At 34.7% G+C, this 17,442-nt stretch overlaps 1 protein-coding gene across 1 annotated transcript; it reads left to right on the top strand.

Moving 5' to 3' along the window:
* The first annotated feature begins 592 nt into the window (after positions 1 to 592).
* LOC123244911 (olfactory receptor 2G3-like) lies at positions 593 to 1,537 on the top strand. Its single transcript, XM_044673569.1, has one exon. It carries the CDS (start codon positions 593 to 595, stop codon positions 1,535 to 1,537), a length of 945 nt encoding a protein of 314 aa, XP_044529504.1.
* The last annotated feature ends 15,905 nt before the right edge of the window (positions 1,538 to 17,442 follow it).

Below are 17,442 nucleotides of genomic sequence, written 5' to 3'. Positions count from 1 at the left end.
TAAATAGCATTTCAGGTGTTATCTAAAATATGAGTAGGAATTTAAAGACTGAAGGCAAAAGAGAATAATTCAGAATTAGGAAGCAGTGTGAACAAAGGTTTGGAGAGAGTGAGATATAACACATACAGTGAAGTGGGAGAATAGTCTTGTTCTGATAAATTTTAGACCATAGCAATGAAATTGATGAGGCTGAGGAGATTTTAGAGGTCCTTAAATTTAATTTTATATACATGTTGCTCTATGTCAATGATTTTTTTCTATCACTGTATTCTACAATGATTTCCCTCCTTTTCTCCTTTTTTCTTTCTCCTTATTGTAAGATGTAGATAGTGCTTAATGAGAAAAAATTTATTTCCTTTTGCCTAGTTCTTTCCATATATCTCATGTTATTTAACAATTCTCCTGTTTATTGATGTATCCAGTTTCTCTGTACTCTGACATTTGTATTTATTGTTTTGATTTCCAACTGCTTATCTTCTTATTTAGCCACCATTCCATTGACATACAATTATATCCCTGAAACTTTCTGGTATTCTTCCCACAGGATGACATAAAGGAATGATGATTGGGAAAAGACTTATGAGAAGACACAATGGAAAGGACCAATGAGAGCAGCCCAGTAGGATTCATCCTACTGGGCTTCTCTGACCATCCCCAACTGGAAATGGTTCTCCTTTTTGTCATTTCCATCTTTTACATCCTGACCTTGGTAGGGAACACAACCATCATCCTAGTATCTTATCTGGACCCTAAACTCCACACTCCAATGTATTTCTTTCTTTCCAATCTTTCCTTTCTGGATCTCTGCTTCACTACCAGCATTATCCCACAGATGCTATGGAACCTCAGAGGACCTGATAAGACCATCACTTATATTGGTTGTGTGATTCAGCTGTATGTAGCTCTAGGGCTGGGTTCCACTGAGTGTGTTCTCCTGACTGTCATGGCTTATGATCGCTACATTGCTATCTGTCGTCCCCTTCACTATGCCATCATCATGCATCCAAGGCTTCTCAAACAGTTGGCAGTTGTGATCTGGGCCAGTGGCTTCATAGAGTCTTTGGTTCAGTCAATACTGACTTTTCAGTTGCCTCTCTGCAGTCACCACAGGCTGGATGATTTTATGTGTGAAGAGCCAGCTGTGATTAAAATTGCTGCAGTAGACACCACTTTCATGGAAAATGAACTCTGTATAGCTATTATACTCTATGTTGTGATACCTTTGGGACTTATTCTGATTTCCTATGGATGCATAGCTAGGACCACATTGAGGATAAAGTCAGCTGAAGGGAGGAAGAAGGTTTTTGGGACCTGTGGTTCTCATTTGGTAGTAGTAGCTTTGTTCTTTGGAACTATAATTGCTGTTTACATCCAACCCAAAAATAAGTATGCTGAGAATCAAGGCAAATTCCTTACCCTCTTCTACACTGTGGTGACCCCCACTCTCAACCCCATGATCTATACCTTGAGGAACAAAGATGTGAAGGGGGCACTGAGAAGATTGCTCGGTCAAAACCAAGGTTCTGAGGGAACATAGACTAAAAATCAGCAAATCTTTGTTTCCTTGTACAGGTTTGTACTTCAGTGATCATTGAAAAGATCTCCCTTCCGGGGCAGCTGGGTAGCTCAGTGGAGTGAGAGTCAGGCCTAGAGACAGGAGGTCCTAAGTTCAAACCCGGCCTCAGCCACTTCCCAGCTGTGTGACCCTGGGCAAGTCACTTGACCCCCATTGCCCACCCTTACCACTCTTCCACCTATGAGACAATACACCGAAGTACAAGGGTTAAAAAAAAAAAAGAAAAGATCTCCCTTCCACTTGTTGATAATACTTTGATAGTGTCTGATCAAAGGATAGGAAGAGTATTTTTTAGCAAAAAAGGTTCTAAGACATATTCTAATATCTTCAAGTTAAGTATTCTAGTTTTCCTTAAAGAAGCAATATAATTTCCCTAGTTGAATGGAAATAAACTCAGGAAGGACCTGCCCCTGTTGGTAGTTCTAGAGGCATAAAGAAATGTATACTGAAGTACTATGCTGTTCAAGGAAACATAAACCCAAATAAACAATTGAAAAATGTTATGCTTTCATCTGCATTCTGTCTAACAGTTCTTTCTCTAGAGGTGGACACCATTCTTTTTCATAAGTCCCTCAGAATTGTCCTGGATTATCATTTTGTCACAATATCTATCATGGTTGATCATTCCACAATATTGTTGTAACTGTGTGCAATATTTTCCTAGTTCTGCTTATTTCACTCTTCATCAGTTCAGAAACATGGTAGATTAAAGAAAACTGATGTCTATCTTTGAGAGTCAAATTGGTACAGGTAATGATGTGATCTCCAGAAGGATAAAAAGGATTTTCATATTACTATGATAGTTCCCTCTCTTGAACAATAACCAAAGTTGGAATGTCATGTTGTATGACATTATGGAAGAAAGAAATAGGGATAGTGTTGTTAATCAATAGTGGTGAGGATAATAGAAGGACCAACTTCTGTTCATGGTTTTTAAAAAAAAATTATTAATTAATTTGTTTGGTTGCTACACTAAAATTTCCATATCTTTCCCTGACTCTTCTCCCCAAACAAGAGAAGACCTCATTTGACAAAAATATATATGTATGTATGTATACATATATATGCATATATATGTATAAATCTGTCTTGCTAACTTCTGTTTATCAATTCTTTCTCTGGAGGTGGACACTATGACCATGTTGGGGAAAAATCTGAGAACTATGAGATCCAATGTATTAAAAAGGAATCATTTCATTCCTTCTCTTCTCCATGGTAGCAGGTAGACAGTAAGCTATATTCAGTTATCCTGGAACTTAGGATACCAAGGTAATAGGCCTGATTCATAAACTAGCTTCAAAGTTTAAAGCAAATCACGTATTCCCTCATGTCTCAGTTTTACACATCTTTGAAGTATGGCTATGAATCAAATATTCCATATATAATTTTATGTCTCTCTTGTCTCTTGTTTACCCACTATATGTGGTAGATGCAACTGTGTCACACTTTCCCTCTCTATTCTCTTCCCTTAGATTACCTATATAATTCAAATATAACCCATTTTGAATATCTATTTGTCAGAGAATATAAGACCTATTACTTCTCATTAAAATTTTAAGAACATAGAAGCAGTTAAAATGTTGATAATAGCAATCAATGTGTGCTACCACTTAAACAATATATGGAGAAGCTAAATAATTGCTACAGAGCCATGGACAACATATATAATAATTATTAGATGGTGTGCTGGAGCCAGTTGCTATCAGTTCATTAAAGCAGTGATTAGATTTTTCACTATGAGCATTTGTACTTTGGAAGTTAGCAAATTCTACAGAATAGGGTTTGATTTGCTACATTCTTGATTGTATAAAATTAAAGTAAATGATGGAGAAAATGTTATTAATGAATATTAAGCTTAGAAGCATGCTGCGCATACATTTTTGTGAACTATTTGTTAAAACTTTTGCCTGTATATATTGTAATATTGTGGTCCATGAAGTTTTGTGAAGATGCTTATGTGGAAGACAGATCAGAAAGAGAGGCAGAGAAACTTTTATAGAACTATTTAAACTGTGGTATTGTAAATAATAATAGTTGGCAGCATTTAATTAGCACTTTATAGTTTGCAAAATGCTTTAAACATTATTTCATTTGATCCTCATGATAACCCTCTGAGGAAGTTGCTGATGTTTTCCCAATTCTACAGCAGGGAAAACTGAAGCAGAAAAAGGGTAACTGAGTGACTTGCATAGCATCACATGATTGGTGCATGACTGAGCTAGTATTCAAATTAAAATCAGTGTGATTCCAAGTCCAGCATCCACTAAAATTCTGTGAAGGGTCTGTAATTGCCAATTACAATGTATTTTGGAAAAATTATGTCCTCTAATAACCGAATGCAAAGGAATATTCAAAGGACCAACCTTGGTATGCATTTACTAAGAATTTTGTCAAGAGATCTTAGTCACTATCAGTAGTGAACTAAAGAGAGTAAGACCAAACTTCCAAAGAAGAGAAGAGGATTCAATTGCTATTATACTATATTAAGTTGGAGGTAACTTGTGCTGACATTGATCATAACTAAAATATTACAGAGGCATATTATATTTGTTGCTGATTCTATTTGTCAAATAAATTGTATTTATTCAAAAGTTTTATAATTATTTCAATGTAGAAAATTAAAAAGGAGGATTCTCTCTAGTGTTAATAAATAATATTTAATAAATTATAGTCAGGACTCAACATAGATTTTAAATCTATTTAATGAGAATACATTTTTATAACGTATGCCTAGGTTGCTATAAATCTTTGGAGGATAAAATTAAATACATAGCTAAATAAAATGATGGGCTGCAGATGGATGACCTACAAAGGATCAATTAAATCTTATCATATAAATTTTAGAACCTTTAAATCTTACTACATATTGATGTTTGGAGAAGTCATGTATATCTCTTTACAACTTAACTATAATGCTACTAATCTTTGTAATGCTACATTTCCAACATTATCCTGCTTACATATCTTCAGTGGTTCCCTTATCAGCCACTTATGAGAACAAATTTCTGAACTTGCATACAAAGTCCTCCACAACTTGATTCTAATCTATACTTCTAGCACTTTGTTTTGAGAAAAGATATTAAAACAAAGTCAAAAGATTAGAAATTAGAATTTAATGTAAGTTACATCATTTAAAAAACCAGTTGACTTTGAAAACATATCTAGGCAGTACAAATTAGAATTCACTGCACCTTTAAGCTATGACAAAAAATTCTGGATATTATACTATAAGACATTATGAAAAAAGACTCTTCAGATGTCAGAACCAGAAGTTAAAATTAAAATAGAAAGAATCTATAAGCCATCTCCTCAAACCTCAAAATGAAAATACCCCAAAACCTTATTGCAAAATCTAGACCTTCCATATAAAAGTAAAATACCTCAAGTGTTGAGAAAGTTCTAAGGTTAAGACAATCAGATTCACATAAGGTTTAGCAGCTACCATTATAAAAGAGAGTCAAACATAAGATATGATCTGATAAAAATGTAAAAATCTAGGCTTGCAACTGAGAATTCCTTACCTAAAGTGAGTTTGTAAATATAATTGGGAAAGACTTATTAAGGCTGTTTTCATTTCAATTAGGCAAGGAAATGATACAAGAATCCCATAAAAATTGTTATTTCAGCAAAATTTATTGAGGAAGTAACAAAAAAACGAAGGGCCTGGGAATGATTTTTGTTTTGTTATAATTCCCTTATCAAAAGAAGAAATAAGAAAAGAATGAGATGATTAAAGAAAAGGGGAGGAATATGGAGATACAATTTATCACCTATTCAGGGTTCACCAATTGAAGCCTATTTAAATAAGGAAAGAGTGTGTGTGTGTGTGTGTGTGTGTGTGTGTGTGTGTGTGTGTGTGTGTGTGTGTGTAGCAGGCATTACTTGATCCACATTTTTGAATGATGCAAAATTAAGTTAGCAGAACAAGAACAATGTATACTATAACAATAACATAATAAAAGTGAACAATTTGGAGAGACTTAAGAACTCTGATCAACACAATTATCAATCACAATTCCAGAGAACCAGTGATTTTGAATGTTGCTTACCTTCTGACAGTGCTGATAGATTAGATACACAGGAGATATTAATCCTTGAACTCATCTAATATGATTGGCTTGACTATGTTCATTTGCTATATGAGTTCTTTGTTTTTCATTTTCTTGTTGCAGGGAAAGAGGAAGGGTGAGGGTTTATTAATAAAAAATTAAAAATCCACATTGAAGCATATATATCTGGATATAGATAATGTGTTTTTTTTTTTTGGTTTGGTACACTGCTTGTTTGTTTTAACTGTTTCTGTTTGTTTTCTTTTTAATTTTTCTATGGGGAAGAGATAAATATTATAAAAATTAAATTTCTAAAGGGACTTCCATTTAAAAAATAGAATTCTATATGAAAAATATCCTCATTTATGAAAATAAAAAATGAAGAAAGAATGAACTTTCTTTGGAAACAGTTTAAAGGTTATTAGTCAGGGGTGTTTAGAAAATAATATCTAAATCTTGATCAGATGTCTTCTTCAAAATAAGCTATGTTATTATACTCATATATACTTCCTCTCTAGATTATCCAAGTCAGAATTTTATCTATAGACTGAAGGAACTACTTATCCTTACTCATCAGGCCATTGGAAATTCTATTAAGTCCATTAAAAAAAGATTGTGGGGAAAAAGACTTTTAGAGAAAAGTTAAAACAAATGACTCATAAATCTTTACTCTTAGTTTAATTGGAGATAATTAGGGAATGTCTCCCAGATATTCTGGACTGGGACCTCCTGAATGCTATCTAATGAATCATGCATGGTGATTGGTCACTTCTTTTTTTAAAATTTAACTTAATTTTTTTTTCCATGGTTACATGATTCACAATTTTTCCCACCCCTCTTCCTTAACCCCTCACAGAACTGACACACAATTCCACTGGGTTATACATGTATTATTGTTCAAAACCTATTCACATATTATTCATATTTGCAGTAGAAAGATCTTTTAACGCCAATACCCCAGTCACACCCTCATTGAACTATGTCATTAATCATAGGTTTTTCTTCTGCATTTCTACTCCCACAGTTCTTTCTCTGGATATGGATAGCATTCTTTCCCATAAATTCCTCTGATTTGTCCTGGATCATTGCATTGCTACTAGTAGAAAAATCTATTACATTCAATTGTGCTACAATGTATCAGTTTTTGTACAGCATTCTCCTGGTTCTACTCATTTCACTCTGTATCAATTCCTGGAAGTCTTTCTAGTTCACGTAGAATTCTTCAGTTCATCATTTCTTTTTTTTTTTTTAATTTTAAACACTTAACTTCTGTGTATTGACTTATAGGTGGAAGATTGGTAAGGGTAGGCAATGGGGGTCAAGTGACTTGCCCAGGGTCACACAGCTGGGAAGTGTCTGAGGCCGGATTTGAACTCATCATTTCTTTCAGCACAATAGTATTCCATCACCAACAGACACCACAATTTGTTCAGCCATTCCCCAATCAAAGGGCAACCCCTCATTTTTTTAAAATTTGATTTCAATGTTGACACCTAGTAATGATTCAAATTTATCTCTCTCTTATTATGAACAGGAAGTGGAAAAATTTAAACAAAAATTTAAAGCAAAACTGATCAATGGGGTATGGGTGACATCTGAAGGAAAACCCCTACTGCCTAGAAGTCTTTATCACCAAATATGCTTATCTGTTCACAACAATGGTCACTTTGACACTCAGAGTATTGAATACTCTGTAAAAAGGTAAGGATAGCCCCTGGTATAACCACCATAGCCTCTAGAGTGTGCCAGGCATGCAATCAACATACTTTTTGTGGCAAAGTTTTTAGGGGGCATCCTCTGGCCTACACACTTTTTGAGTATTTATAATTGATTTTATTACAATGCCTAAGGCTGGACATTATAAAGTTTGTTTGGCTATGGCAACTTTTGTTGCTAAGGTGCTCTTAAGGGAGATCATCCCTCACTTTGGTCCACCAGCGTGAATTGATTCAGACAGGGGAACCCATTTTACTGATTCTGATTTGTCTCATATTTATTCTTGTTTGGGGGTCACTCCCCAATTCCATGGACCTTATAACTTCAAAAGCTCAGGCTAAGTAGAGAGAAATGAATAGAGATTTTAAAAATATGATTGGAAAATTGTGCACTGAGATTCACTTGAAATGGCCTGAGTTTCTCCCCTTAGCACTGTTTTATCTTCATAGTAGGCCCAGGGAAGATCTATTCATCTCACCATTTGAGATGCTTCTTGGGCATCTCCCCATATAGGTTAAGCCTTTTTCTCCTGCATACACATTAAACCTGGGAGGTAGGAGTGGGGAAGGGGAGGACATTTCTGTTGCTCTCTATATACAGGACTTAGAGGTCAAATTGCGAGAACTCCATGAATCTGGAGGAACTCAGCCTGCCTGCCTGTTAACTACTCTAACAGCTACCAAAATTGGAGAAAAGGACTCTTGGATTCATTGCTTACATGTAAAATGGATACCTTCTATTGACCTGTCACATTTATTGTTTTTGATGATTGTTTTGAGATTTACTTTTGTTTTTAAGTTCACATATTAATCTAATCTATAATATTCTGTTACACTATGTCACTTTCAGCTACTGTGTTTGGCTATTAGCTATATGTTCTGTTACATTGCCTTCTATGACTGGACTGGAAATAATGCCATTATAAAAGTCCATATACAAGTTGGACAAACTTTGTCTTGTCATGGGCAACAATTCTAGTCCAGAGTAATGGGACATTACCACAGCTTGCAACACAAGGAGGTCACATGTTGCTTAAATAGCCTTTTGCTCCTTTTGCCTTTGTTAATTATCACATAGATGATGATGAACTCATCCCAGAGGAGGGAGGATTACTATTGTATTCCCCACCTCAACATTTATAAAAATGTAATGGATGGGATATCTGATAGAAATATCTCAGCTGAAGTTGAAAGATTGGCTAGATCTGGAGAACCTGTGACAGATATCCATGAACTGCAAAGGTTTTTAAATGACACACAGCAAGTGGCTATAGAGACTCACGTGAATCCTAATGATAGCTATTTGTTTGCAGTTGTCAACAAATAGGCTCTTAATGATTTGGGGGATTTTGGTACTTCTTAGAAGCTGCATTAGTTGTTGTACTACTGTTTTAAAAAAGCTGTTATCTGGTGAAAAAATCATGTACACTAAAACGATGGATCATGGTCAAGTTAAAAAGGAAATTGATATCACTTTTGAGTGAGAAACCTTTGTGTTGTGCCTCTGCTTGGTTGACACATTGTCACATGGATTCCTGATTTTTTTCTATTTTTTTCTTTTTATTTGCAATAGGATATTTGATTTTTTTCTACTTGAAGTACATGGAATCAGTATTAATATTTTTGATTTTGAAGGATAAGTTTACAGTATCTATTAGCATTAATATCAATGCATTCTGTGTAAATGGAATTAATATCTGCCAATTCATAGTCAAAACCCTGCTCAACCTAGGCATAGAAATGATGTAATCCTCATCTCCCTTAATGGGGAGGGGGGACAGGTTACCAACACGTGACAGTAAGTAACAAATCAAGAACAAGGGACTTCCATTTGGGCAGTCCTAATCAATGTAGAGACTGCCATTTGTCCATTTGAATTAGAGGTGGACCCACAGAAAGTGACGAAAGGCACTATCTCTTTAAGTATGTTGGTTACTTCCTGTGGAGGCAGTTGCCGCCTTGAACTTGGTGCTGAAGGATCTCCTGAGACCACAGACAGCTTCTACTCTGTATTGTCACGTGGATAAGTTAGCCTGACTTCCTTGGCCTACCTAGGCCACTTCCAAACTCTGCCTTAAGTAGGCACTAGCCTATCTGGTTGCTAGGCCTTGAGGCTTGCAGCCTAATTTATTTAGACTTTTAACCTTCTCTCTCGCCCAGGCCTCCACAGGCCTGGACTAGCCTCTCCCTTCCTCTTTAGTCCTATACTTTACCTTCCTAATAGTGAATAAATTGCCTTAACCCCATGCTGACTTGGGTCTGATTTAATTACGGAATCAACCTGAATTGTTGATTCCTGGTGGCCACACTTTAAATATATATCTATAAAATACCTAAATTTCCCTCTTACAATACCCAAAAGCTTTAGACTATGGAAACCTGTCATTGATTATTAATAAATATTATGGGAGGTTTACTAATTATTGTGTCTGATTTCAGAAGAAGGGATCACAAAAGAGCCACTACACAGTGCCAAGAAGCACAAGGTCAAGGAGACCAATGATCCCTGTGGGATTGATGAGGATCTATGCCAAGTCAGAGGACTTGTTTTGTGGTTCAAGGAAGCGACTGGTTGACAACTTCAGACACAGGACTCCCTTGTGCCAGATTTCTTACAAGTACCCTAGTTTGGCCTTCATTTCAGTTCCCCTATCCATGAGATTGAAGGTCTAGTCCCTTCTCTTTATTATATGGCAATTTTCTGTAGTCCTGGCTGCCATTGGGAAGGTGCTATATTGCTGCAATTGTCCTGCAGGCTTGTAGGACATAAATCACGTTAAGTGGGCCTTGCTGCCCTGTAACAAGTCCTCAAATCACTAGCAAGGCATATATATATGTATATATATGTATATATATATATATATATATATTCCTAGAATTTAGTTTTTTCTCTTCTATTTGTTTTTTTGGGGGGTGGATTTTGGGTTTTTTGACAATTAATTCATAAACCCTAAAACTCAGCCATAAATATTTGAGGATTGTAGAATTATCCTAAAAGCCAAGGTTTAAAATCTTTTGGAGAAATTTTAGGAAAAGAAACTTGCCAACACCTCAAATCAAGAAAGTAGATTTTTTGGAGAAGGTATAATAAGGAAATCTGCGGAAACTACACACTGCATCAAAAGATCCAGATTGAACTTTGGGATATAATGAACTGAACTAAAGGGGGTTGAACATATAATTTATTCTTAATGTAAACTCTTATGTCAAAGGGGAATGCCCCCTAATTGGAGTCATGTCAATGTGTCTATCAATCATTTTTGTTTTCTTTCTCTTTTATTTCCCCCTTATCCCCAAATTGTTGCAATTTCTCCTTTGTAAAGTGTAATATATTATGTACCTCTAGTCAGAAGAATCTTTAGAGGTATAAGTTGGTTATGTGAAATGATTCATTGGGAAAATTAAGCATGTAAATCTAGGAGATTTCAACATGCTCATCTCCCAGTAGAATCACAGGGGAGATTGTGTAAATAGAACCCCCTCCTCTGCCAGAGACTTTGACTTCCTGCCCATCTGACCCAGCTTTTTCTATCTGCATGACTGGACATCACATAAATGGTGATGCATGTGGGCATTAAGAGAGGATAAAGGATAAGGAACAATGGGGTGCTTTCTCTCTGTTTCTTTGGATGGTGGCAAGGGAGCATCATGGCTGAGAGAGACAGTCATGTGGAGATCCATGTGGTCAGGGTTAGGTTACATTAGTCTTAAATTTCTATATATCTGCTTTCTCTATTTAAATTAATTGTTAATAAACCCTATGGAAAATAAGAACCTAGAGTTATTAATTTAAATCTAACGTTCCTAATAATATTATGAAGAAAAAAAGATTGAGTTTATTTTAAAAATCAATAACTCCCCACATAATTTAATATAGCAATTGTGTAAATGAAATTAGTTCCAGTCCATTCCTAGTTAGACTCGTACTCTACCTAGACATAGAAATTACATCACCCTCACCTTCCTTAGTGAGGAGGGGAGACGAGTTACCCACACGTGACAATAAGTAACAAATCAAGAATAAGGGACTGCCCTTTGGGCAGTACAAATCAATGTAGAGACTGCCATTTGTCCATTTGAATTTGAGGTGGACCCACGGGAAGTGACGAAAGGCACTATCTCTTTAAGTAAGTTGGTTACTTTCTGTGGAGGTAGTTCCCGCTCTGAACTTGGTGCTGAAGGACCTCTCCTGAGACCACAGAACGCTTACATTCTGTATTGTCATGTGGGTAAGTTAGGCTGACTTCCTTGGCCTACCTAGGCCTCTTCTAAACTCTGCCCATCTGGTTGCTGGGCCTTGTGGCTTGCAGCTTCATTTATTTAGCCTTTTAACCATCTCTCTCATCCAGGCCTGGCCAGGCCTGGACTAGCCTCTCCCTTTCTCTTTATTCCTATACTTTTACCTTCCTGATTGTAAATAAACTTGCCTCAACCCGATGCTGACTTGGGTCTGATTTAATTACAGAATCAACCTGAATTGTTGATTCCTGGCGGCCAAGTTTTAAATATATATATAATACTTAAATTTTCTCTCTTACACAATGACAAGAGAGCATGCTGCTTTATTATTTTACCCACAACTATAACCACTGAATATGAAATTCTTCCTTTAGGAAAGTGAGACTGTTTCTCAACCATTCAGTTTTTGTTTGACTCCATGTTCTCTTTCATTATGCTAGTTTTCATTTGCAAGAAGACTGGCTTCATTTTATGAGCAATGAATGTAAAGTGGTAGGGGAAAAAAGCACTAGACTAAAAATCAACAAGTAGACTTGTATTCTAACCCTAGAACTTCCACAAACTCACTAACTTTGGGTGATCTTAAGATTGCTAAACACAGGTTTTCATTTTCAAATTAAGTAGGTTAGAATAAAATATACTTAAACCTCTTTCTAGTTTCTTTTGTGACTGTGGGATACTTAGAAATTTCTAGGCTTATAAATGAATTATACTCATGACTTTGAATCAAATGAACTGATCAAATAAGACAAGTGGTTAAATGTGGCATCTATTCAACTGTCTCAAAGTCCTTTTTTTCTAATAAGGAAGGAATCTATAAGTATTTAATTAAGGTTAAATAAAGAATAAATATCATAGAATGTCAAAATCATTTAATCATTTATCTTCAGCTCTTTTTCAGTTCTTTTGACTATACAATCTACAATATGACTGTACAATGAACCACATTAAACTTAATGTTTTTCCACAAAAGGCATATATTCTAGGAAAGAGATACTATGTAGAAATATGAAGTACGGTTGCCTATCAGTTGCTAACAGAACAAATATTTATTGTTTTGATTGACTCAAAAGATGGAAATGCCATTGCACAATCTAATACCTCATTTCTTGATAGTACATATTGATATTAAAATGTGATGCTTTGGAAAAAAAATAATGACTGACTCTCAGGAAATGTGATTGTGGTTAGGCAGCCTACAGTAAGCGAGACTACTTACCCAAACAAGAATTCTATCTCTGTTTAAGTCATTGTGTCATATGTCAACACAAACATACATACACAGATATACCACAAATATACCAAACTATTCATTCTTAATACCAAAAAATCTGGCATTTGAGAGACCATTTAGATTGCTCCTAAGATCACATAGTTAAATATACCTTTCAAAATTATTCTTTAGAAGTTTCACTATATTTTTAGAAAGGGTGGTCCACTATTTTTTCTCTCTTTCTTGAATATATACTATAGCAGTCAAAATGAGTTTAATTTTAACTACTCATGCATTGAGACAATGATGACTATAACTAAGGAGCTAATAATACCATTATATTGTGTCCTTGTGAGATTATATCAAGAAGAATATAGTGGGAGGGCAGAACCGAAATGGTGGGCTAGTAGCAGTGAAAGCTGAAACACTTTGACCATCCTTCCAAACCAATCTTTAAAAAGCACATCAAAATGGTAGGAGTCAAAAACCAAAAACAAGACAGAATGAGGGGGCTCTTCCAGTGAATACAACTTGAAGGATAGTCAGAGAAAGTCAATTTTCATGGGATAAGGAAATTGGTCTCAAATGCTAGAAGAAAAGTGAATAGGAATAAAAAGGAATATAGTATCTTTTCAGCAGCATATGGTACATATACAAAAATTGATCATGTAGTAGAGCATAAAAACTTCACAACCAAATGCAAAGAGGTAATAATAAATGCAGCTTTTTCAGATTGTAATGTAATAAAAATGATAACCAATAAGGGTTCATGGAGAGGCAAATTAAAAATCAATTGGAAACTAAATAATCTAATTCTTCAAAAATGGTGTGTTAAAGAACAAATCACTGATTTCACTGAAGAGAAGAATGACAATGAAGAGACAACATATCAAAATTTATGGGATACAGGCAAAGCAATACTCAAGGGAAAATTTATATCCAGGAATGTTTATAACAATATAATAGAGAAAAATATGATCAATGAATCAGGCATGCAACTAAAAAAACTAGAAAAGGAAGAAATTAAAAATCCCCAATTAAAGACTAAATTGGAATTCTTAAAAATGAAAGGAGAAATTAATAAAATTGAAAGTAAAAACTATTGAGCTGATAAATAGAGCATTGGCTAATTTGATTTAAAAAAAAACCCAAGAGATTCAGATTACCAGTATCAAAAATGAAAACGATGATTTCATCTCTAATGAAGAGGAAATTAAAGCAATCATTAGGAGCTATTTTGATCAATTATATGACAAGAAATCTGATAATCTAGGTAAAATAGATGCATATTTACAAAAATATAAATTGTCTAAGTTAACAATAGAGGACATACAATACTTAAATGATTCCATCTCAGAAAAAAACAAACTGAACAAGCTCTCAATGAACTCATCAAAAGAAAATCCCCAGGGCCAGATGGATTCACAAGTGAATTCTTTCAAACATTTAAAAAACAGTTAATCCCAATACTATATAAATCATTTGGCAGAATAAGCAAAGAACGAGTCCTACTAAATCCTTTTTATGACACAAATATGATACTGATACCTAAGCCAAGAAGACCAAAAACAGAAGAAAACTAAACCATTATGGAGGGCAATTTGTAATTGTACCTAAAGGGTTAAAAAAGAATGTTTGTCTAGTACTATTAAGTCTGTATACCAAAGAGATAAAAATGGGAAAAGATATTTCTGTACAAAAATATTTATAGCTGCACTTTTTGTGTTGGCAAAGAATTGGAAACTAAAGGGATATCCTTCACTTGGGGAATGGCTAACCCAATTGTGGTATATGATGGTGATGGAATATTATGTGCTATAAGGAATGATGAAAAGGATAACTTCAGAAAGAGCTGGAAAGACCTATGTTAACTGATGCATAATGAATAAGCAGAACCAGGAGAACATTATATACAGTAACTGTAATAATGTGAAATGTCTTGCTCTGAAAGACTTAACTGAGGTACTTATGAAAAAGAATGCTATCTACCTCCAGAGAAAGAACTGTTGGAGTAGAAATGCAGATGAAAACATACGATTTATCATTTGTTCATTTGGGTATATATTTTGAGACTTTGGTTTTATATGATTATTCACTTACAAAAATGAATATGGAAATATGTTTTGCATGATAATAAATGTATAACTCAGATTGAATTGCTTGTCAGCTCTGGGAGAGGGTAGGGAAAAAGGGAGGGAGAAAATATGGATCATATAACTTTGGAAAATTTATGTGGAAAGTTGTTATTTATATTTTTTAAAAGTATTTTTTTAAAAAGAGGAAGCAGTTGCTTGTCCTCCAAAGAATGATTATTTCATCCCATAGTTGCTTCCAGGGGAAAAGGATAAAGAGACCACTGGTGGTAGTTGACATTTCCCCAATGAGGAATATTGGGCAGCCATCTGTCAAACAATAAATAACCATTCAGAAGGTTAAAAAAGAAAGAAAAATATTGTGCCCACTTCTTGAGGTAAAAGACAATGACAAACTAGAGGGAATCCAGAAAGTCATGATCAATATGCTGAGAAAACTGAAGAGCACACCTGGACCAAATTAGTTGAGGAAAGTGGAGATTTTTACCCTGGAGAGGGAAAAAAATACTGGAGAAGGAATATGATAACCGTCTTCAACTATTTGAATGTTGTCACATGTAAAAAGGATTGTACTTGCTATACTTGGTACCAAAGGGCAGAACTAGGATCAGTGGGTAGAAACTGTAGAGAAGGAAACTTAGGTTCAATGTAAAGGAGGACTCATAAACAAGTGTTGTTCAATTTTGTCTGATTCTATATGACCCCATGGAATTTCTTGGCAAAGATAATGGGGTGCTTTGCCATTTCTTTTCTCCAGTATGTCTCCATTTTATAGATGAGGAGCTAAGGCAAAAAGGGGTTGAGTAACTTTCCCAGGATCACATAATTAGTAAGAATAGAAGGTCACATCTGAACTCAGATCTTGATTCTAAGCCAGTTTCTCTATCCATTGCATCATGTAGCTGCCCAACAGTGCTTACTTGGTGTAGGCTAGATTACCTTCAGACATAGTGGTTCTAATGCCACCTCAATCTCTCTTAATACACAAACACACACACATACATTCACACATGAGGACTTGAAACAAAGACTTGATGATTATTTGACATGTATTAGACTTCGTGGGTTCTAAGATCTTGTCTAATGCTGAGATTTTATGATTCTGTGTCCTTCCTATTTCCTGATCTAAATTCTTTTGAATGTAGGTTTAGACCATTTCCTCTTTCTTATCATCTGGGAGAATAGAAAGTAACTTACCAGCATTCTTTTGATAAAAAATAATTTGCTTTTGTTGATTAAATGAGAAATGCATAAGTAGGAGAATAATTTTCACAACTATACTTTTCAAGACCTAGGGGATCCTCAAATTGAGATGAACAAAAGATTTGGAGGAGTTTTTTATTTCTTGCTTTTTTAACTTTAGCAAATGGTAAATCATATACACCTTTCAATAGACAGAGTGATTTCTCATAACTATTAGGCCACACACCATGTCAACAATATACTCTCTATGACTATGTGAGCAGAACAGCACCATCCATTACCTCAGAAGGTATAAGGAAATTGAGTTAAAAACCATAACAATAACATGCAAAGATTACAACTTCTAATTGCCACAATTATGAGATTTCCTATTTATGGTTGATGATGATTTTCACCTGAAGTGATGGTAAATATTCCATGCAGAAGAGATTAATTGGAAAAGAAGTTAGGATAAAATTGAGATATTAAACCTTACCTGAAATGTATATGAGAAGGCACTTTAAGGACTCCTTGACCACTTGACATGCTGCAATGGGACATAATGTACTCTCCTTTCATTTTTTTCATTTGGAGAATAGCTGCTATACTGCTGCTCAATGATGAAGTCAGAAACACTGACTAAACAGGCACCAATATTAATTACATACTGATTAGGTATGATGATGTCTATTTTAAAGATTAAACTAATTATGATTATGTCAAACTTCAGGATGGAACTTTTAAAGAATGTATAATCTCAGTCTTGAAAGGTAATATCTCATAATGTACTACTAAAACCTTACCACTTTTGCTCATTTGCTTAAATTGGACATTTGGTCCAGTTCTCCAATATTTCTTGAGGAAATATGACTATAGATATTAAACTAAATGAGAAAGATAGGATACATGAATGACATAATAGAATGAATATAAATATTCTTTAAAATACTTATCATTTCTGTGTAAATAGTGAACTTTTGGGATACTTCCTTTTGAACATTCAATACAAAGATTAATTCAAGCATCTAAATGGGCTATGGTGATAGCATCATTGGGGTTAGGGGACATCTGTTCCAGAAAAATAAGCACTTTTAAATAAAATGTTACTAAATAAAATGTTAACAAAAAAGACAATTTCATATCCAAACTTTTAAGCCATGCATTCCTAAAGTCAATTTAAATAATTGTGCATGCAATTCTTCTTTTCTATTACCATGAGAAATAAAAATTTTATTATATGTGGAAAACACAAGTGATCACTTGACTCAGTTATCTATGATTATATTTATGAAAGATGGGTAAGTTTGGGAGAAGTCTATATGCAGGATCAGAGTGTTGAATAAGGATTCGAAGGACTCTGAGATATTTCCTTAAT

This window comes from Gracilinanus agilis, chromosome 4, assembly GCF_016433145.1.
Source record: "Gracilinanus agilis isolate LMUSP501 chromosome 4, AgileGrace, whole genome shotgun sequence".
NCBI classification, from domain to species: domain Eukaryota; kingdom Metazoa; phylum Chordata; class Mammalia; order Didelphimorphia; family Didelphidae; genus Gracilinanus; species Gracilinanus agilis.
This window is presented reverse-complemented; position numbering and strand designations above follow the sequence as displayed.

Coding starts and splice junctions, on each gene's coding strand:
- LOC123244911 (XM_044673569.1), top strand. CDS start 593: ATGGAAAGGACCAATGAGAGCAGCCCAGTAGGATTCATCCTACTGGGC.